Source organism: Kogia breviceps, chromosome 5 (assembly GCF_026419965.1).
Source record: "Kogia breviceps isolate mKogBre1 chromosome 5, mKogBre1 haplotype 1, whole genome shotgun sequence".
In the NCBI taxonomy this organism is placed as follows: domain Eukaryota; kingdom Metazoa; phylum Chordata; class Mammalia; order Artiodactyla; family Physeteridae; genus Kogia; species Kogia breviceps.
Window position 1 is genome coordinate 137,537,805 of NC_081314.1, and position 22,025 is coordinate 137,559,829.

At 46.8% G+C, this 22,025-nt stretch overlaps 2 protein-coding genes across 22 annotated transcripts in view; both read right to left on the reverse strand.

Moving 5' to 3' along the window:
- Positions 1–810: 810 nt before the first annotated feature.
- On the reverse strand, positions 811–12,782 carry CFAP298 (cilia and flagella associated protein 298). Of its 2 annotated transcripts, none has more exons than XM_067034998.1 (7): positions 12,069–12,781; positions 9,655–9,822; positions 7,590–7,657; positions 5,565–5,723; positions 3,721–3,852; positions 2,911–3,006; positions 811–1,640 (listed from the first exon to the last, which is right to left on the reverse strand). In XM_067034998.1, exons 1-7 carry the CDS (start codon positions 12,205–12,207, stop codon positions 1,539–1,541), a joined length of 864 nt encoding a protein of 287 aa, XP_066891099.1. In that variant the 5' UTR covers positions 12,208–12,781; the 3' UTR covers positions 811–1,538. The 2 variants fall into 2 exon arrangements, with proteins under 2 accessions (XP_066891099.1, XP_058921655.1); XM_059065672.2 differs by lacking the exon at positions 811–1,640 and adding an exon at positions 2,320–2,612 and having other exon boundaries at positions 12,069–12,782.
- A 4,373-nt stretch (positions 12,783–17,155) lies between these two features.
- Positions 17,156–22,025, reverse strand: part of SYNJ1 (synaptojanin 1) — an 88,353-nt gene continuing 83,483 nt past the window's right edge. For all 20 annotated transcript variants that reach the window (XM_067035022.1, XM_067035016.1, XM_067035008.1 and 17 more), the window contains one exon: positions 17,156–20,163. Coding sequence is in view for 10 of the 20 variants with exons in the window: in XM_067035008.1 (XP_066891109.1) it covers positions 19,366–20,163 (798 nt within the window). In the remaining 10 variants the exon portion in view is untranslated. The remainder of the gene's footprint in view (positions 20,164–22,025) is intronic.

The following is a 22,025-nucleotide window of genomic DNA, read 5'->3' on the forward strand; positions in this document are numbered from 1 at the left end:
AAGTCCTGGGAGTGGCCCTTGGCTCTACCTGACCACGGAGGAGCGGATGAGCGAGGCCACCCATCTGAGGTCACCACTACCCTCCTCACGGGGTGGATGCGAAGTGAATCAACCCACATTAGCACAGAGTCGCCCAGGGACTGCCCGCCCCCCTTCCTTATAGACAGACGGCCGTGAAGGGGCAGCTCCCGTACTGCCCTTCTAAGGAGCCGCTATGTCAGAACGGATAGAGCTCAGGGGTTATGAGGAGGAGAGGACTGTGCGTTTTACATGAGTATCCAATAAAGGACTGTGGTGTGATGTTAGTAATGTAGTGATTTCTGTACTCAAAAGCCAGTGGCCCTTTGGTTAACAATTTCCGGTGATTATGTGAAGCAACAGAGTAACCGTCATGGCCACAGAAAGCATTTAAATCCCATTGAGTCAAGAAGAATTCCTAATGATATGGAAATAGCGATTCTTAAGAAGATCTGTCATCACGCGGCTTAACGTTTTCTGCAAGTCAAGTACGGCTGTCACGCATGCACATAAACTATGCACTGACAAGAGCGGGTGCTTTTCAAATAAAATCACAGGATCTGGGCTTCCCTGGTGGCACAGTGGTTGAGAATCCGCCTGCCAATGCAGGGGACACGGGTTCGTGCCCCGGTCCGGGAAGATCCCACATGCCGCGGAGCGGCTGGGCCCGTGAGCCATGGCCGCTGAGCCTGCGCGTCCGGAGCCTGTGCTCCGCAACGGGAGAGGCCACAACAGTGAGAGGCCCGCGTACCGCAAAAAAAAAAAAAAAAAAAAAAAAAATCACAGGATCTTACTGCAAACTTTATATCATCCAAGGACAGAAGCTTTCCACAGAGACATTTTAAATTATAATAAAAAAATAAAATTACAATGAAAGTTACACCTGAAACTAATATAATATTATGTCAACTCTACTTCACTAAAAATAAAATAATAATGAAAGTCAAAAAGAAGAGAGACGCAAACTTGATTTTACAAAATTTGACAATCAAAAGAGTAAGGTACAACCAAGACGTGTAGTCAGTTACAAGCTACTTTAGAAAAGTGCTGTCCTGAGGACAGCAGAAATGTTAGTAGGTAGTCGGTGCAGGGGCCCTAAGTAACTTGGAGACTGTGGGGAGATGACAGGCTGCAGAAGGTTCTGGGGGAAGAACCTGTGTGGGGTGCTGTCCCGGGGGACTAGTCTCTGCCAGGAGCCAAGGCCTCCCCTCGAGGTGAGGGCTCTCTGAGTGGGTCTCGCTGACGTGTGAAGGGCTGGGGGAGACATGGAGGGGCCTCACCCTCCACAATGGACTCAGGTCTGGGAACCCAGGGTCCCGGCCCCGCCCCCAGCCCCCTGCCTGTGGCTGTGCGAGAACGGGGGTGCTCCAGCACCATGGTGGACGGGGAGCAGTGGGTTCAGGGAGACCAGGGCAGGGGCGTCCTTGTCACTGCACTTTTCCTCAGAGTGAGCACGGTGCGTTTCCTCCAACTAGAGGAAGAGCCTTCCACAGACCACACGTAGCTGGACAAGACCACGTCTAGGCCACTTCTGGCTGCACAGTCTGAGAGACGAACCTGAGCTGCTGAAACGCCAGCATTTGCAGAGATGATGAGCCGGAGAATTTAAAATCAAAGATGTCCTAGAAAACCAGTCAGGATGACAGGTGAGCCAGTGTGTCCTGTGGCCCAGATGGTCACCGAGCCAGCAACGTTTGCATCTGTCAGCCTCGGTACCGACCTCAGCACGACCAAGAGCTGCAGGCTCTTGTGAGCCCACGGGGAGAACCGTCGGCTACCAGGATCTGCATTTGTTTTCAGGAAAAGCCCAGAAACTACACAAGAATTTGTCCAGTTTCAAGGTTAGTCTAGTTTGGCCACCCAACTTCCATCACAGGTGCAGCCTTTACACCTGGAAGACAAGACCAGCCAGGTCTCAACCAGGGGGTGAACTTCACCTTTGAAGCTGGGAGACACAAGGCTACAGTTAGACCCCTTGTCAGTCTCTGAAACAAGATTGAGAATTGGGCCTCTGACAGTTCCACAGGGAGGGCCCAGGAAAAATGCGGGTAAGGAAGTGATGGGCGGCCTCTAGTGGCCACTGGCGGCCAAGTCTCACAGCAGATCCCTGGGAGAAAAGGTACTTTGAACCTCCTGCAATACAACAGCTGTTATGAGTATATAAAATAAAGCAATCAGGAAGAAAAAAATGTTTGTAACTATATCTTCAGTATTTTGCCAAAGAAAAACCTCAGATTAATCGATAGTCTTCCTGAAATAAAAATAGTTTAGGCGGATTCTTTCGAGGATGTATTTATTAAGTTCTAAAACCTTGAATAACTTTTATTTTAAACATTCAAACTGAAAAAACAACTAGGAAAACCAGAAATTTCAACAACTTTCCAAGAGAGTTGTGGGTGTCCTTTTTAGTTATTATTATTATTATTATTTTGCCAAAAGAAAGATGAGCTAATAGTTTAGAAAGCTTCATCAACTGGTGAACTTCATCTTGGTCTCCACTTTATGTCTTTTACTCCATGAAAATGTCTTTTCAAAGCAGTGTTATCTGCCCACGGAGAATTTAAACAGGAATCGTCGTCATTTTCTTCCAGTTTCTGGACATAAACGTGTTTTGCTCAGGAAGGCATTTCAGGAAAGTGCTCTGCAGAGCCCACGACCAACCTCCTTGCTCCCCACCTCCCCAGAAGCAGGACACCTCCAGACCCTAAGGCAGGCAGACACCGGGCAGGGCCCCCGCAGCCCTGGCGAGGCTGAAGCTCAGGAGGTGCCCTCCCCACATCCTGCAGAGCCCCCCGCCCCCCGAGCTACCCCCGTGCCCAGGGCAAGGCACGGGGGTGAGGGGTGAACGGCCCAGGCGCCAGCTCTGCTGAGAACCCATCAGTCGCACGGTACCTTGAGCTCCTCTTGTCTTCTGTGATAGTAGAGCATCAGCTGTTTCTGTTCTTCACTGCTAATGATGGGTTCTCGCGCTGGAGCTCCTTGCCCCCTCTGAAAAGACGGGGGGACAGTGAATTGCGGATTGAGGCGTTCTTATCAGGACGACCCAGGAAGTTACAGCTCACGTCTTACAATTGCCTTTGCCAACTGCTAAAGATAAACAGGTCATGCGTTTCTGATCATCCGCAGCGAATCGTGAGGGGCGTCTCGCCCTGGCCCTGGGCCCTCACAGCGGAGGCTGGGCGGTGCCGTGTTGGTCACAGCCATTCCCAAGTCAGCCACTGCAGGTCCAGTGAGGGAGGGGTAGAGATAGTCATGGGGGGACCCTGTTGCCCCAAAACTATAGAGACAGCACATAACAAAGCAGCCTGCAGGTATTCATTCGGCTGCACACGAAGTTCTTCCAGGTCTCCAGCGCTCCACCTCACTCACAGACTATCAGCACTTAGAAAAACTTGAGGTCAGTGCTCTGGGCTGTACTTTTCACTTCAAGAAACACTTTTAGTTGCTTGTAAGCCCCATTTTTAAAGCTGAAATGAACGCAGCATACCCTCCTTTCTCCCCCAATTAAAACAAACTCCAGACACTGTCAATCGATGCATATTTCCTTCATGTTTTTGTTGCTCCATAAACAGGACAGTCTGACTTTAAGCCTGGACGGGCAGGATTAAAGTGTCTGCACAGGAGTTTAAATCTTTCAGATTTAATGTGAAGTTTTATCAGTTTGCAAGTAAGCAAAAAACAGTGACATGTTAAAGTACTTACCCGCTGAATCTTGACGATAATTTTGGTTTTTTCATTCCTCCCCACGTAGTCCGAAAGCTTCTTGGTTCGTCTTAGCTCCTTTGCTGCCCACCACAATTGCGCTTCTGATTCTGTGATGACACTGAGTGCTGCCTGGGGTCACGGTAGGAAGCAGCTTTAAGGTGGTCAGGACACGGCCAAGGGTGTGGCCCGGCCCTGGGGGCAGGGAGCCTGGCCAATGCCCCTCCCCTCCTCGGAAGGGGGACAGGCTTCCAGCACCCTGCCCTCCCCCACAGGCAGCACTAAACACCCCCCCCCCCCCCCCCCCCCCCCGGCTCAAAGCCCTCACTCATTTCAGCACCTTCCCTGTCAGTTTCAACTCATGCCCTGACTCAGGTAACTTCTGGGAAGTGGTGGGCATCCTATCTCATTTGCACCCTCATCCATGACACAAGGTCCGTCTGAGATGGATTTTTAGGTTACTGCCAGGGAAGAATACAAGGATCCTGCTGCGTGTTTAAATACAAAAAAAAGCCTCTGACTTACGATGGTTCCATTTATGACTTTTTGACTAGATGATGGTGTGAAAGTGATATGCATTCAGTAGAAACCATACTTTAAATTTTGAATTTTGATTTCTCCTCGGCCTAGTGATGTAGCGTATGAGACCTTCTCGTGATGCTGGGCCGCGGCAGTAACTTGTGATCGATCGCCAGAGTAATCAACCGGTACAACTGTCCGTACCAGACAACGGTTCTGTTTTTCACTTTCAGTACAGTAGTCAATAAATCACACTATTATAAAATAGGCTTTGTGTTAGATGATTCTGCCCAACTGTTGGCTAATGTAAGTGTTCTGAGCACGTTTCAGGTGGGCTAGGCTCAGCTATGATATTTGGTAGGTTAAATGTATTAAATGCATTTTCAACTTACAATATTTTCAACTTACGCTGGGTTTGTTGGGACATAACCCCATCATAAATTGAGGAAGAGCTGTATAGGTATAATGGGGCTGTTCGTTTCCTTCTGCATATCCTGCCTATTTAAGGTGGCTCAGAGAAAAAGACACTGTCCCATAGCATAAGGAATGAGAAAGTGAGAAAATGAGAAAGACAAAGGCAAGTAAATAATAAGGAGCAAGAGGTAAGGCTAGGGACTTACCTGGTGGTGCGGTGGTTAAGAATCCACCTGCCAATGCAGGGGACACGGGTTCGAGCCCTGGTCCGGGAAGCTCCCACGTGCCACGGAGCAACTACGCCTGTGCGCCAGAACTACTGAGCCTGCGCTCCAGAGCCCGCGAGCCACAACTACTGAAGCCCGCGTCCCACGTGCCACAACTACTGAAGCCCACGCTCCACAACAAGAGAAGCCACTGCAATGAGAAGCCCGCGCACCGCGACAAAGAGTAGCCCCTGCTCGCCACAACTAGAAAAAGCCCATGCGCAGCAACGACGACCCGACGCAGCCAAGAATGAATGAATGAGCGAATAAACAAACAAATAAATGTATTGGGGGAAAAAAGAGATAAGGCTAGAACGCAAAATCCCATGCAAAGGGACCAATACGTTTGGGTAGAAATAGGCACAACTTAGGGTTTTGGCTTCCCAGTGGTCAAAGAAAATGGGCACGTTTTCAGTTACTCCCACCCCTGTGTGTGTAGGCCAAGCCCTCAACCAGGAGCACGTCCTCGGGGTCCCCCCCCTGAATTCACAACTCTGCTCTGAAGCCTAGTCTAGCAAGATGGAAAGCTGGGTATGAAGCAACAAACTACATCAGCAGAGAAAGGTCAAATCTGAGGGGCTTCTGCTCTTTGGGGGCTGGGGGAGGGAATGAACTCACCTGGAAGAAACCCCAAGAGCCACATACCTGACTCCCCGACAGATCTTCTTTGTTTTCAAATTCCATCCGGATAGGATCGTATGGCGGCAACCCCATGGGATAAACGATCATCACTGCACCTCGAAGCTGGTCCAAGGCGTCTGTCACCATCTCCATGGTAACGCAGACATTGGCTTCCACGTGTTTCTGAAAAAGATTACAGGCATTGTTATCTACGATGCAGCTAATCAAGTCAACAAACATCAATCAAGTTCTTGTACAAGACCCGCGCCAGATACCGCCAGAGCGACAGACAGAATCCGATGGTGCTCGCTACCAAAGTGACTACAGCCTATCTCTGGGGCTGAGCCACGGCCACCGCGACCTAGGTTATACGGCAGGATGTGAGGCGCACCAAGAGGGGTGAAGTGCAGAGGACATCCTGAGGGGAGGAATCCCAGTCCAGCGGCACAGATGCGAGGGCATCAGGAAACAGGGCAGAGGGGACGGCATCTCAGGGAACAGGGTGCTTCAGGACAAGCAGCAGCAAAGAAAAGCAGGTAACAGCTAGCAGCCCACGCAGCTCGGGGAAGGGAAGACACTGCCGGCCGGCCAGGCTGGCCGTGAACGCGAGGCTGAGGAGTCAGCGCGGACAGTGAGGCAATGGGCAGCGGGTGGCGCTTCTCTGGGAAGAAGTGGTGACGCTAAGAGACTCATCCCGCAGTGGCTGTAGAACGGACCCAGGCGGGGGGAGACCACGTAGCAGGCTCTGAAGAGTGCAGAGAACGGTGTGACGTAATCGAGAGTGTATCTGGTCTTTGTCCCCTGTTCCTGGCACAGAGCTTCAAAAACCCTTGGCATTTCCTGAGTGATAGGGTTTGTCATTATTCCTAACCAGCCCCTTTGACCAGACCTGGGTTCATGCTGACGGGGTGGTCCATGTGAACCCTTGGATAGTTTGGGGAGGGGTGGCCTCCCCAGGAAGCCCAAGCTGGGACCAGCAGGTTGGAGCTTTCAGACGCCTTCCCCGCACCCCCATCATCACCACCTCTGGAGAAGGGGATTGGAGAGGAGCTCAGTCACGTGGTCACTGATCTAACCAATCAGGTCCACACAATGAAACCCTGATAAACATTCTGGACACTGAAGCTCAGTGGAGCTCCTGAATGGAGAGCACGCTGAAGGTGAGTGCCCGGGGTCCACGGAGGAGGAGAGGCCGCGGAGGTTCTGCATCCCCTGCCCCTGGCTCTAACTTTGCTCTATGGGTCTCTCCCATCTGGCGGTTTCTGAGTTGTATGCTTCATAACAAAACTTTATAACAAAATAGGAAATACAGCACTTGCAGCGTGTTCGGTGCGTCATTCAAGCAAACTACTGAACCTGAAGGAGGGTGGTGGGAACCTCCAAGTCTGCAGCCAAGTCAGACAGAGTGCAGGTCACCTGGTGCCTGAAGTCGGGCAAGTCTGGCTGGGGACCTCACCCTTTAGCTTGCGGGGTCCGTGCCAGCTCTGGGCAGTTAGTGTCAGAGCTGAGTTGCAGGCCCCCCAGCTGGTGTCTGAACACAAAGGCTATCAGGGGAGCCTTAAATAAAGTGGTGACCATGGAAGTGAAAGGAGGGGTTGGATTTAAGATGCATCTTAAATCCATGGGAGTGGACGGTATAGGACCAGACTTAAGGCATACGGGTGACAGAGAGGAAGTGACGAAGGTGACATGGAGCCTGGATAACCGAGACAGCAGTGGCTCTTAGTAGAAATGGAAAGTCTGCAGGAAGTGCTTCCTCTTGAGTAAAGAACACAGGGCAGAGGAATCAACGAGTTCAGGTCTAGAAAACTTGAGTTTTGGGCTTCCCTGGTGGCGCAGTGGTTGAGAGTCCGCCTGCCGATGCAGGGGATGCGGGTTCATGCCCCGGCCCAGGAGGATCCCACATGCTGCGGAGCGGCTGGGCCCGTGAGCCATGGCCGCTGAGCCTGTGCGTCCGGAGCCTGTACTCCGCAACGGGAGAGGCCACGACAGTGAGAGGCCCGTGTACCACAATAAATAAATAAATAAATAAATAAATAAAAAGCTAACCTTAGATATTATCGCTTTGGCTTCTTCTATAGTCTTCTTTAAAACTTGCTTCATCTTTTCATTTGGAGCTATAAAAATAAAAAAGGGAAGGGGGAGAGAGACAGCCATGTTTAAAACTCTTCTTAAACATCTTAATCCCTTCTGTCTGAGTCAGGGAGGAAGTGAGATGAGAGAAAGTACAAGAATGGAATTCAGATGAGGGATACAGGAAAGCTGGCTGTACCAAATTAGGTAAAAATCTTTCAAACTTCATATTCTTTTTTTTTTTTTTTTTTTTTTTTGCGGTACGCGGGCCTCTCACTGCTGTGGCCTCTCCCGTTGCGGAGCACAGGCTCCGGACGCACAGGCTCAGCGGCCACGGCTCACGGGCCCAGCCGCTCCGCGGCACGTGGGATCTTCCCGGACCGGGGCACGAACCCGTGTCCCCTGCATCGGCAGGCGGATTCTCAACCACTGCGCCACCAGGGAAGCCCCAAACTTCATATTCTTAATAAATAACATAGCCATTGAAAATACTAGAAATATAAAACTATTAAAATAAAAGTGATTAAGACAATCTTGGTTTAAAGGTGAATAATGAACTGGTAAAAATAAACTGTTAACTGTTCTTACGAGTACCATTATTTTTTTCATTGATGCAGTTCCTCCTAAAAAGCAAAAGATCTCTCCAAATTGAGAATGGGTTTAGGTATGAAAAGATGTGGAAGACAACCAACTATTTTCTAGGTTAAAATTCAAAAGAAATAATATTAGAAACTCCTATTATCTTCAATACTAAAACAACACTTCTGAGCCTGCAAAGGCCTTAGAGGGACACTTTATTTCTTTTGCTCCTAATAGTGTTTTTTAAGGGCATAGTAGATACTTAGGTGTTTGTTAACGGATCAGTTATAGTCTTTTATTTTATCTTATTTTTTTTTAAAGAATCCATGATAAACTTTCTTTATTCATTTGGCCGCATTGGGTCTTCGTTGCTGCACGCAGGCTTTCTCTAGTTGCAGCGAGTTCGGTCTACTCTTCATTGTGGTGCGTGGACTTCTCATTGCGGTGGCTTCTCTTGTTGCAGAGCATGGGCTCTAGGTGCGCGGGCTCAGCAGTTGTGGCACATGGGCTCAGAAGTTGTGGCTCGCAGGCTCTAGAGCACAGGCTCAGTAGTTGTGGCACACGGGTTTAGTTGCTCCGTGGCATGTGGGATCTTCCCGGAACAGGACTCGAACCTGTGTCCCCAGCATTGGCAGACATACTGGTAACCACTGCATCACCAGGGAAGTCCCAATTACAGTCTTTTAAATGGAGTTTTTTATGCAGGTTAAAAGGGATAAGAAGCTATCAAAATGGGTTATCATCCCGTTTTCCTTCCAATTCCACACAAGCAACCATATACTAAAACAAGAGGAATTTCTTCAGTGTTCTGGCATGTCCTAAGCTGCTTTGTACAAAAGAGAGGCATGTCCTCAATTCGAGTGGAGACTGTTGGGCTGACATTTATTTCCTCCTTCCACACAGAATCTCTAAATAAACCCTGATCTTCAAACCCTTCAATACATTATCAATGATTATCCCCTCAAACTATTAGGTCGAACCACATGAAAATGCCAATTTTCAATCACTTGTTGCCTACAAAAATGGTAATTTCCTATGGTTCACCTTTTTTTTTTTTGTGGTACGTGGGCCTCACTGCTGTGGCCTCTCCCGTTGAGGAGCACAGGCTCCGGATGCGCAGGCTCAGCGGCCATGGCTCACAGCCGCTCTGCGGCATGTGGGATCTTCCCAGACCGGGGCACAAACCCGCGTCCCCTGCATCGGCAGGCGGATTCTCAACCACTGCGCCACCAGGGAAGCCCTTATGGTTCACCTTTAAAAGCTAGCTGCAACTTAAGAGTAAGAAGACAGATGCCTTTTTCCCACCTAACTCATTCTGGATTAGTGTTTTACAAGTAGTTATATGGTGCAGTATTTTATAAGTTTGTATACAAATACTGAGGTCAATTTTTTAACTTAAAGAACTGCTTTCGTACTTATTGCTATACTCAGGCATGCAGAGAGAAGAAAAATGCTGAATTACCTTGTCCATTCCTTCGTCCAATATCATCCTTTTTAAATACTGAACCCGCACTGGGGACACACTTTTCACCCCATTCATCCTTTAATTTCAAATCTTCAATCTGGTCATCAGTCAGTCCTTGCATATTGGGAGGGAGAAATATGCCATGTTCTGCTAATTCTTCCATTTCTTAAAAACAAGAGAAAGTTAGACAATATGTATGGTAGTCATCGCCATAACACCTTACACTTCATTGGAATGCAGGCTCCCTAGCGGTCGGGGGTCTCTCCCACCGGCTATTTTATTTAACAAACACTTTGATGCCACTTACTATGTGCCAGACCTGTCCTTGACCTCTGACAAATGCTCACCAATTTGTCCTAGGTCAACCGAAGCAGAGAGTCTGGGTGTTTACCCACCGTTCACAGGCTACAGGTTCTATGCTCTAACCCTCTGTGCTATGTTATACTTGCTGGCACTCAGGAGGCACAAATTCAAATTCACTGACAGTCTGAATACACATCCACACAGGGCGTTATGGTTTTCCAAGCGAGTTCACATAGCTCATCTCATTTAATTTAACCCTGAGAGGTAGGCCAGACCATTATCAACATCCCCATCTTCCCTAATTTGCAGCTGTATCACCTGAGGCTTGCTCTGGGCACACTTCAACTACTGTATGTAAAACTTTATATAAATACTTCATAAAGGATTTACGTACATCTGATCATTGGGCAGGATATAAGGCAGCTCACGCCCTTCCACAGTGGCAGAGACAAGACCTTGATTTTCTAGTATCATGTTCACTATTCAAACGCACGCTTTATATTTTTCCTGTTCCATATATATTCACCCCAAAACGAATCCACATTTCGACCTTGCAAAACTGTCCTTCTTTCTTTCTTCTCTTTCCTCCCCTCTCTCTCTCCCTTCTTTCTTTCACATGAAAGAGGTACGTGGAGCTAAGTCTTCCCATAGCACTGTGTGAAGACACCAGATGGCCTGTAATAATACAATACTATGGAACAAATGGTGGAACTTAATGGGCTATTTATGGCATACTTATTGTCTCTCTCCCCACCAGACTGTAAGTATCTGGGGGTCAAGGAGCTGGTCTCATTCATCCCTGTCTTCGGTGGGCATAGCAATGGGGCCTGCCTGAACCACGGCTGATAACAAGGACTGTAGACTAAATGAATGGTTTTTTTTTTTTTTTGGCCACGCCGCATGATATGTAGGATCTTAGTTCCCCCACCAGGGATCGAACCCGCGCTCCCTGCATTGGAAGCACAAAATCTTAACCACTGGACCACCACAGAAGTCCCAAATGAATGGGTTTTCAGTTCACTAACATGCCTGAACAATCAGCACCACATTTCAATGGATAATTTCATGGAAAAAGAAGTTGAGGCCCTTTTCTCCCCAAATACTTTCATTTAAAAATAACACTTAATCGAGCTTGATTTGGAGCCAGTAAATTTTACTAAGAAACTATACGTATGACCCATAAAGGTAGAAACCATGACCCTGAAGGAGTTCTCCAAGGTACAAAAATCACGTGGTATAATACCAGACACAATCACACCCTAGACCACACCTGGAGTACCATCTTGTCAAGTACTGCGCTGCCTAATGTGGCAGTTACTAGCTGCACGTGGCTACTTGGATTTAAGTTGAAATAAAAAACGCAGTTTCTTAGTGGTGCTCAAAGGCCCCCTGTGCTTAGTGGATACCTTACTGGACAGCACAACCTGGGAACATTTTCCAGCGCGGTGGAAAGCTCCCTTGGACGGCACTGCTCCAGAGAACGAGAGGACGGTTACCAAAACACTGTAACAGGAGAATCAGGCTTTGCTTCCTGGAAAAGGGAACGCCAAGAGAGGCAAAAACACCGAGGCTCTCTCACTGTTTCTCACCTCTGAAGGCCACCCCAAAGGTGGGGGGCTCACCACCGGAAACTGCTCTACCTCCAAAGTCTCAAAATAGGAAATTCACTTTTAAAAAACGGCCCAGTGGTCGAGCCAACCTCTCACACTTGTTGAAATCCACTACACCTGCTCTTGGGCCCAAGCTTCCGGCTCCCTCCTGTGCCTCTTGCCTCCTCCATACAGGGTCTATTTCGGTTTGCTCACAGCGCCCCAATCCCGGCTCCCAGACCCTGGGGTGCGCCCTCCCCGCCGGCTCCGGGAGCCTCTCCTCCAGCTCTTGACGCATCTCTGGCGAACCCCGCTGTCCCATTTCAAGCCCAGCTGCCGCATATCTTTGCAAATCTTCACAAACTTGACCCTCGGCCCCAGCCTGCCCAAAAAAGCCTCGTGGGTCCCGCCCAACTTCGTCCCAGACGGCCCGGTTTCTTCTTCCCCTCCAGGGCCCTCGCGGTCCGGGGGCCCCCACCCCAACCCAGCCGGCAAACTCGCTGCGCCGCCGGGCCGCACCTGAGCAGACGCGCTGCACCTTGAGCCGCGCGTTGTAGACCCGGGCCACCTGCACCGTGAGCTCCTCCAGCTCCGTGCTCCCCGGCGCCTGCAGCAGGAACTGGCTCTCGTCGCCCCTCTTCACGTGCAGCAGAACCATGGTGGCTCCGGAGGTCCCGCCGAGGCGGCGAGTAGGCCCAGGACGAGCGGCGAACAGCGCCGACCAACAAACTAACTGCCGCTGGAAGGCGGGAACCCGGGGCTCAGGGTCTCGCGTTGCTGGGGGAACTGCACTCGCTCCCGGAAGTGGCTGTTGCCAGGAGCAACAAAGTCTGAGGGCCGCCGCTCAGGGTCAGACCCCAAGGCTGGGGAAGCTATGGTGCGCAGAGACCCCGCCCTCCACTCCCGGGAGCAGGTGCTGCAGAGCAACGATTTACACAGTGCGGAGGGCCTCCGAGGCCCGGCCGGGGCCCGCCTGCACCCGCCGAGCCGGATTCGCCGAGCCCTGCTCCCGGAAATGGCTGTCGTCGGGGCAACCCTCAGACCAGCCGGCGGAGTGGAGCGCGGCCGCCCAGTCGGCTCGCCTGGGGCCCAAGATTCCACCCAGGGAGGTGGGTGGGTGGGAAAGAGGTTGCTAGGTCGGGACTGGGTGGGGTGGTGGGAACGCACCCGTGCCCAGCCCCTCAGCAGTCTCCCCACCGCAGCTCCGAGCCTCGGTAGCATTTCCGCCGCTCCCAGTCTCCACTTCCGGAAACTCCTCCCGCCGCTTCGGGCCTGGAGCGCTCAGAAGGCGCTGTCTCGGATCGCTAATCCCCGGTGTCTGCTGCCTCTGCTCCGGTTCTCAGCACTGAACGGTCAGAGAAAGTGTCCGTACTCCTTCGTGGGGGGCTGATTCGAATTCTCATCTCTAGAGTGGCTCGAGCGGCTGCTGCCGTAGCGACCCTCCCCAAACTATCCAGCTGCCCAACAAATTCTTATTAAAGGCAATCGGGTTCGGTGCTTTCTTCCGGGCGCCGGTGACAGGGAGACAGATTCAGGGTCACTGCTCTCATGGAGCTTATATTCAATGTAAGTGACAAAGAGAAAACAAAAATAAACGGATAAGGCAAATTCAAATAGATATAAAAACAGAATAGGGTGACTGGCTTTTTAGATTGGATGGTCAAGGAATGCCTTAAGCCTTCAGGCATTCCTTCGGTGATATTTGTACCGAGGCCTTGATAACGAGGTGCTAGCAAAGCTAAAATAGTGCAGGGCCCCGACCCCTGGTTATCTCCTTGGAAGGGCCATTGCCGAATGCAAATTGAATATTACAAGCACCTGCCACTTTGTGTACCTGAAACTTTGCCTCCCTCCATTGAAACCCTTAAGTTCCCGGGCAGAGTGGAGAAAGTGTGTGACTGTAGGCCTTGGAAATGCCCAAAGCCAATCCAGAGCCTCATGTGAAGACCGTTAGACTGACACTGGATAGAAGCGGGATGGCGCCCAGGGAGAGATAGATGTGTTTTCATCTCTAATACTGTTGCGGCAGGGTTCACCCAAGCCCTGGAACATGCAGTACTGGTCAGATTGGCAAATCTCTCTTCCCCAGAGGAAGAAAGTGGCCTACTGTGGTCACTTAGCTCCTGACTGCTGGCTGTAAGATCATCCCCCCATTTCTCCTGAATCCAACTGCGTATCCATCAAGCCAACTCCTGCTTAAAAACTTGGTTTATAGTATAGCCTTCTAGGTAGAGAGAACCATTTATCCACACACTCATGTACTACAGGGTCTCTGGGTATAATTTTTAATAATATAAAATGAATGAAAAGTATAGAAAACCCATGTTTGTACTGGCCACTCAATTTTGTTTAAATATGTAGTTATCAACTACATATCTGGTGGAAAATATGCCAGACTGTCACAGATTGAGCCCTTGCACCATCTTTAATCTTTGTCGCCACTGATACTTGCCTTTGTAGTCCTCTTAACTTTACTCTTTCGTTGCATTCGTTTCAGTGTTCTCTTTAGGTATTTTTCTGCTCGTACAGGCCATGTCTTACAAATTCTGTGCATGGCTTTTTCTCAGTGTGGTTTTTATTTTTTAAAAATAAATATATTTACTTATTTTTGGTTGCGTTGGGTCTTCATTGCTGCGCGCGGGCATTGTCTAGTTGTGGGGAGCAGGGGTTACTCTTCATTGCGGGGCGCGGGCTTCTCATTGCAGTGGCTTCTCTTGTTGCGGAGCACGGGCTCTAGGTGCGCGGGCTATGGTAGTTGTGGCACGTGGGCTCAGTAGTTGTGGCTCGTGGGCTCCAGAGCGCAGGCTGAGTAGTTGTGGTGCACGGGCTTTGTTGCTCCATGGCATGTGGGATCTTCCCGGACCAGGGCTCGAACCCATGTCCCCTGCATTGGCAGGCAGATTCTTAACCACCGTGCCACCAGGGAAGTCCTCTCAGTGTGGTTTAAGTGATCATAAATCATGCCAAAGCCTGTTGTCTTGTCACCACCCAAGTGGGTTCTGAATTTGAAGACAAAGATGACATCTGGGTGGTCTTGTGTACTTTAGCTTATTGTCTCAATATTTTAGGTACTGTTGCCTAAAGGGCATCTTATGACCACCTGTATCTGCTGAAGCACTGCATTAGTGGTGAACACTCTGGTAAAGATAACTAATGGGGCATTCATGATGGCTGCTAGATATCAGGCAGCCAGGGAGGAAAAGAGCACATTTTTACTGTATTGAAGATTTTTTTAAAAAATACCATTAACACACATATGTATCCCTAAAGAATAGAGAATATTGTTTTGCATGTTGGGTTTTTTTGGTTTTTTTTTTTTTTTTTTTGCTGTGCATGGGCCTCTCACTGTTGTGGCCTCTCCCGTTACGGAGCACAGGCTCCGGACGCGCAGGCTCAGTGGCCATGGCTCACGGGCCCAGCCGCTCCATGGCATGTGGGATCTTCCCGGACCAGGGCATGAACCCGTATCCCCTGCATCGGCAGGCGGACTCTCAACCACTGCGCCAGCAGGGAAGGCCTGTTTTGCATGTTTTAAATTTTATGTAACTAATGTCATACTGTATTATTTTGTACCTTGCTTTATGGCTCCATAATGAGATTTACTAATATTTCATTCACTTCACCGCTGTATAGTATTCCACTATGAATATGTCACTCTATTCCCCTCTTGATTGGTTAGTTTCTTTCTAGTTTTCACCTTTACAAACAATGCACATCCCGCTCCACATGTCCTAGAGTTTCTCTCCAAGTCTAACTGGTTGTGATAGAATATAGGAGCTCTACTGGATGTTGCTAAATTGCTCTCCAGAACTGATGTGCCAGTTTGCCCTCTCGCCAACAGTGTATGAGTTCCCAGATTTCCACATGAAATCTCGATGTGGTCAGACTTACTTTTCTAACATTACTAAATTGGCATTTTGATTTATACATGAGTTTGTGAGTTTGGTTTTCCTGTGTCAGTCACTCATGCTGTAAATGTGGACCTGCGGGGCTGAGGATCTGGCTATGGATCATGTGGAGAGGCTGAAAAGATAAGCTACAGACAGGGAGATACATGTGCAAACCACATATCCAACAGAGGTGGAGTATCTAGCATACAAAAAGAACCCTCAAAACACGATAGTAAAAAAAGCAATCTATTTAGAAAATGCACAAAAGGCACAAATAGATATTTCACTAAAGAAGATGATAGATGGCAAACATCACATGAAAATATGTTCACTACCATTAGCTATTAGGGAAACACAAAGCCACAGTGAAATATTTTCTACCAAAATGGCTAAAGTAAAAAACAGTAACAACAGCAAATGCAGGCAAGGATGAGGAGAAACTGGATCACTCATAAATTGCTGGTGGGGATGTTAAATGGTACAGTCGTTCTGGAAGACAATTTGGCAGTTCTAAAAAATCCAAGCATGCAACCACCCTACGACCCAGCAATTGCACTCCTGGGCATTTATCCCAGAGAAATGAAAACTTATGTGCACATAAAAACCTGAGATGAATGTTCATAGCGGCTTCATCTATAATAGCCCCAAACTGCAACAACCCAGATATCCTTCAATGGATGGGCACATGCTTAACCCAATTGTGGTACATCCATACCACGGAATACTGTTGATACACAGCAATAAAAAGGAATAAGCTATTGATACATGCAATCCAGATGAAGCTCCAGAGAATTATGCTGAGTAAAAGAAGTCCATCCCAAACAGTTACACGATTCCATTTATATAACACTCCTGAAGTGGCAAAATTGTAGAAATGGAGAATAGGTTAGTGGTTGCCAGAAGTTGAGGACACAGGAGAGGGGCATATGGGATGGGAGGGGAGTGGGAAAAGGGCAACATGAATGATCTTTTGTGGTGATAGGAAGGTCTTGTGTCACTGTGAATGTCCTGGTTGTAGTATATTGTACTGTAGTTTTGCAAAATGTTGCCACTGAAGGAAACTGGGTAAAAGGTAGTTTCCCAGTTTGGGGAAACTGGGATCTCTCTGTATTATTTCTTATAACTGCATACAAATTTACCTTAAAATAAAAAGTTTTTTACAAAGCCTATTATTCTGTATCTGTAACTTCTTAATCGGAGGTTAATGAACGTAACTGAACTATTTAAGAATCAAGGTTATTGTTTTAAATGGCAATCTGAAAAAAAGGCAATAGTCACAGGAACTACTGGCCTCGGTCTCTTACTTTGGGTCTTTTAAGGCAGTCTCTTCTTTTGCCTGGCTCCTCCTGCGCCTGTTTCCCTTCTGCACCTCTCCTTGACACCGCCCCCCCGCCAGGCTGTTTCTCTTGCTCTGGGTTAGAAAATCATCGTTCACGCTTCACTTGTTATTTTCGAGCCAACAAGATTTTGCACGAGGGCCTCTCTCGCAGAATAAGTGCATGGCTTCTTAATGGTGATTAGTAATCTCAGAATAGCTTTCTTCTTACCTTTAGCCGAAATATTACATAGAGAAGTGAAGTGGATGAAAATAAGATCTTGAATTAAAATACCCAATTACACAACAAGAAGTAATCCCCAAATGTCACCAAACCCGTATATATGAAGTTCAAGGAAAATGGCTGAGAAAAATTCCTCCCTTTTGAGCAAAGTAGTCAATATGGTAAAGACAGGTATATTTATTTCATATGAGAGCACATTTCACAGGATATGTACAGAGTGTTTACATACCACTGACTTTAATACTGTACTTCTATAAAGTATATAGTTATAAATACTGTATGCCACATAAGCAATAAAATTCTTCCATATAAACAGCAATCTACTATAGAGAATGAAGGATTCACAAAGAGACCCTTAGTGTCTAGTTTCTGCTCTGCTTTTAACAGAACTGGTAAATATTTTAATAATACACAGAATAGTGGCTAGTTATTTGCAGCAGACCTTTAACTTTCATAACTTTGTGCACTTTTTCAGCAACTTGCCAAGTAGAATTTCCTGATAAAGGCTGAGCTGCTACATGATATGTATATTTTAGACAGTAGTTTATATTCAATAGGAAACATTGCTCACAGAACTGCAATCTGCACTAGTGAAGTTTATAATGACTTATTTTGCTAATGGAGAGCAAATATTGAATACCATATACACTAATCACATAAATGTTAAAGCCACAGTTTCAACAAGTTAATTCACATTTTGAAGCACACTGCTTATAGTAATACTGCTGTTTAAAATATACTACTGCTGATATGATTAGAACCCCCCCCAAAAAGCACAATATAAAACTCACGAGTTATTTCTAACAGCAAATCCTGGCTGTTAATAGAGGGTTACTTTTATAAACATAGTATTCTGATAACATTTGAGTATTTAGAAAAGTGCTTTTTTTCCTAACAGATTTGCTTTATGCGGTTAAGTGCGATGCAGTTTGCTGTGCTTTTACATTTTACGTATTCTTAGCCAGGAACTCTTTTTTCTGATATTCCGCTAATACACATCTTTAAAGGTTAAATGCAGACAACGTAATTTAAGTCGACATATACAACTCTTTGTATAAAAGGAACGTGAATATAATGGGTAAAGGTAATCTTAACTTAAACTGACAACAAAACTACTGCTCGAGGAGTTTTCTGATTAGGATTACTCAATGGTATCAAAATACTACATTCTGTGTACGTCTTCATAAAATTAAAGCAGGATCAGCTGCATATTGGCAGTGCAGGAGACGAAATCCACAGCTAATCTGAGGTGTAGCCTCTACACACGTAAAGCAGCGTCACAGTTGCGTCGTGTAGCTCGCGAGAGGGACAGAACACACAAGGAGTAGATCCCAGTTCCACCCCGGGCGGCGCCTGCGGCCGGCTCACCACTTCCAGAGCGAGCAGAGGAGGCAAGAGAGGCGCGCGAGGGCCGTGGGCAGCGGACGCCTTCGTGTACGTTAATCTCCAACCCTTTTCACTGAGCTTGGTGGCACGTGCTTTCCCGACTTCCCGGGCCCGCGTGCTTCTTTCAAAGAGCCGGGGGCGGGGCGGGGGCGGGGGCGGGGAGAGAGTCGGTCCACGTGACCGGCTGTAACCACACACTACGCCGCTTCTGGCTGCAAGAAGCTCCTCCCCCGGAAAAGCCGGCTGACGTGCTGGAGTAGGACGTAACAAGGGGGTGCGCGGTGTGCGTGTCAGACGCCGGTGGGTGTGGAACGGTGGTGGATTCTGGTTCCCTAGTGAGATCATTCTAGTTTTAGAAAGAAAAGTAACGAAATGTCCAAATTTCATTTTCAGCCATCCTTTAGATAATGAAATATTGAAAGAACTATGTTCGAATTTTGGGGTAAAAATTTGGTCTGATTTAGAATTTATGTGTTTTACAAATATGTAAGTGTATATATTTGTGTGTATACACATATATTTGTTTCTTTAAGCAATGTCCTTCTAAATTCTGTTTCAGTATAAGTTTGACAGCTCTTTGGTAAATATCTATAAATACCAATTTTTAACAAGTACAAAAGGGCCTGGCAGTAATGTCAGCTAGAAATCGTTTGGGCTTTTTGAGATTCTGTAAAGGAGACTGACAAAGAATTTCTGAATAAGGACTCTTTTCTAAAGTAGTTCCGAGCACTTTTTATGGCTTCTACTGTCTCGTATTTATCCAAACAGAAACACACCAAAATTCCAGTTAATAATGAGAAAGATTTTTCCTTATTTCCAATATACACATATTCCAACTTTGTACACATTAAATAGTGGTATTTCATGACAACATCAGTGCACTTAACAATTACTTATTGCACATAATGAATAACGAATGCCCAATTCTTTCGGCTCTACCCTGCCAAAACTAAAAAAACAACTGCTTTCTACTGTATAACGTTATCTTTCTGTAAAGTCTAGCGTGGGTGATGCCTTAGAGGCCAAGGCTGTGCCAGGGTCTGCTGGAGGGGTGGTGCCAGGCGGGAGCAGGGCGGCAGGAGGCGGAGGTGGTCTTCTTGCCGGCAACACACAGAAAGAGACACTGGTGCCTTTATTCCAGACATCACTAAAGGTCACCTTGGAGCCAGAAGACGAACTCGGCTGATCACCCAGTAGGTCTGGACAAGTGGGCCTTGACTTCCCTGTCACACCAAAGTCCTCTTCTTCCTCGAACGTTACCCATCCTTTTGGGTTGCTGCTTTTCAGTGTAGGTGGGCCCCGCGGATCAAAACTGTCCTCAAAGCCATGCAGTGAAGATGAAGGCTTGCTACTGTTCCGTCCGAGAGGCTTCGGAGAAGGGAGAGGACTCTGAGCGACGGGCTCCTCTTTGGAGAACCACGAAGTGGCCTCTGAGTCTTGAGATTCAGCTCTAAAGGGGTTTCTGGGAGCAGCAGTCCTGTCGGTGGAAAGATTTGTGCTGCCTGAGCTCTCAATGAATGGGTTTGGAGAACATCGCGTGTTTTCCTGGGATTTGCTCCGGGCTGGAATTGGAGGCATTGTCGGCATGCAGCTTGCAGAACTCAAAGTATTCATGGTACTTGGGGTTACAGAAGGCAATGGAATCAACCCCTTTCGGTTTGGGGTTTGAACAGATGGCTGAGCCTTTGATACAGCAAGCAGGTTCAATGACAGGTCTTCAAATGGGTCAGTCTTTAATGGCGAGTCCAGCCTGAGGGCGGAGACCCCGTTTGTTTTTACCTGGAGAAGAGAGAGAGCACTGAATAATCACCCAAAAAGCAATACAGTTACTCTGAATACCCCCATTCTTCCTGTCTCAATTATTCTTCATTTGGGGGGCAGGGGAGTATACAAATTTAGAAAATAAAAAGCAGCTTTGTGTGGCTTGTCACTCTGGTGGTTTAAGTAGGATAACACAGCTAAAATATTATTTTTAAAAACCTCCCTACTAAAGAAATAAGTCCTTTTGTTAATCAGAGCTCATTTTATCCATGCAAGTATTGATAAGGTAAAGCGGAAAACTTTACAAAAAAGCCGCATTAGCAGATGAGTTTTTGCTTGTGCCCAGTTCTCTCAGATGTTCACACAAACCGAAGAAATCCATCTTTAGAACTTATGCGAAATCTCTATAAATAAACTTCCAGCACCCGTCTATGATGATGATGTGGTTTCACTGTTCTTTTAAATATATTTTCATTGAGATTTAAATATGGAAATTCAACTTTATGGATGCAAATTAATTTTATTAGTATATTTGTATTCACCAGATGAAAACAACACATCTTTTCCTTTTCTACCTGGATAAATAAATTTCCAAAGCATTCTTTGCTTTTGAATGTAAGTTCTCCTTTGCAGGATAAACTCTGTGAGTAATGTGACAGTATTCCTTAATTGACCGTCCTTCATCTTGTAAAAACGTTCCGAAACAGATACGTTTGTTAACAATCAAATGCAATGACTGTTTAAAACGGGGTGGTGGGGGGCGTCCCATTTTTTATTTGGTATATTAATTCTTAAACCAAAATGAAGCTGTGCCCAGAGGGTGCACAGTCCTCTCTACGTGACAGAGTTGGCTGTGAACTGGCAGGAGGAGGGGTCGGAATTACTTCACCGTCATGAAAAATCTGCCCTGTGTGCCTACTTCACAAAGAAGCGGGCTGGAGTGGAGCATGGCTGTGGGACTGAGCACAGCCAACGTTCCCTACGGGTAACAGAACTGGGGGCCTGGCCTTACGAGAAAACTGGCTCATCAGGAACTTCATTTTAATAACTTTAAAAAATCTACATAATTATTAAAACTAGGTAGATGACTTGGATATTCATGCCAAATTAAAGGTAAGAAAACAAACCTTTGGGTTGAAAAGGACAGGGGAGGGCGAATTTTAGTTCAAGACTTGCGACGTAACAAAACAGAGCACGACCCAAAATGAATTTAGATCGTTGTTAAAGCAAATAACTAAACATTCATGAAATATGTTGAGAAAAAGAGCAGCAGTCCCAATAAAACGTAACTGCATCTTATGAAACAGTAACTTGGTGCTTAAGAATAGGGAAGGCTGTTCATTTGCAAAAGGAGGCAGTGTGGATAACTTCCTAAGTGAATCACTCTCTAGTATCTGTTTTATTCAACTGATCTAGAACATACTTTATAATCGAGTAAACAAATATGTTTTTCTTTAAACTTAATGTGGCAATAAATTTGTACAAAACTGAACAGTAAACATGTCACAGATTCTAAACTGTATTCTAAGTGTATTAAAGTACTTGAGAGACAAATTTCTTATAGATGTCATAAAATTACAATTAGCTCTACATTACCAATAATGTCTGGATTATTTATGGTTCGTGTAACAAAACAGAAGTACTTGATTGGGCCTGGGCCCCAACGCTCCCATGGTAGACACAAGAGTCCACGACGTAGACGTTATAGGTAAGTTTACGCTCGCACAGCTTAGAATAGTAGGCCCTTGCCACATAAATGCTATCCATTTAAATATCTTTATTTTCACATATTGAAATTTTTCTTTCAAAATAAGTTAAAGGGTAATTTGATAGGAACGGGATCATTTTGCCCAATCAGACTTGAAATTATAATGAGAGCC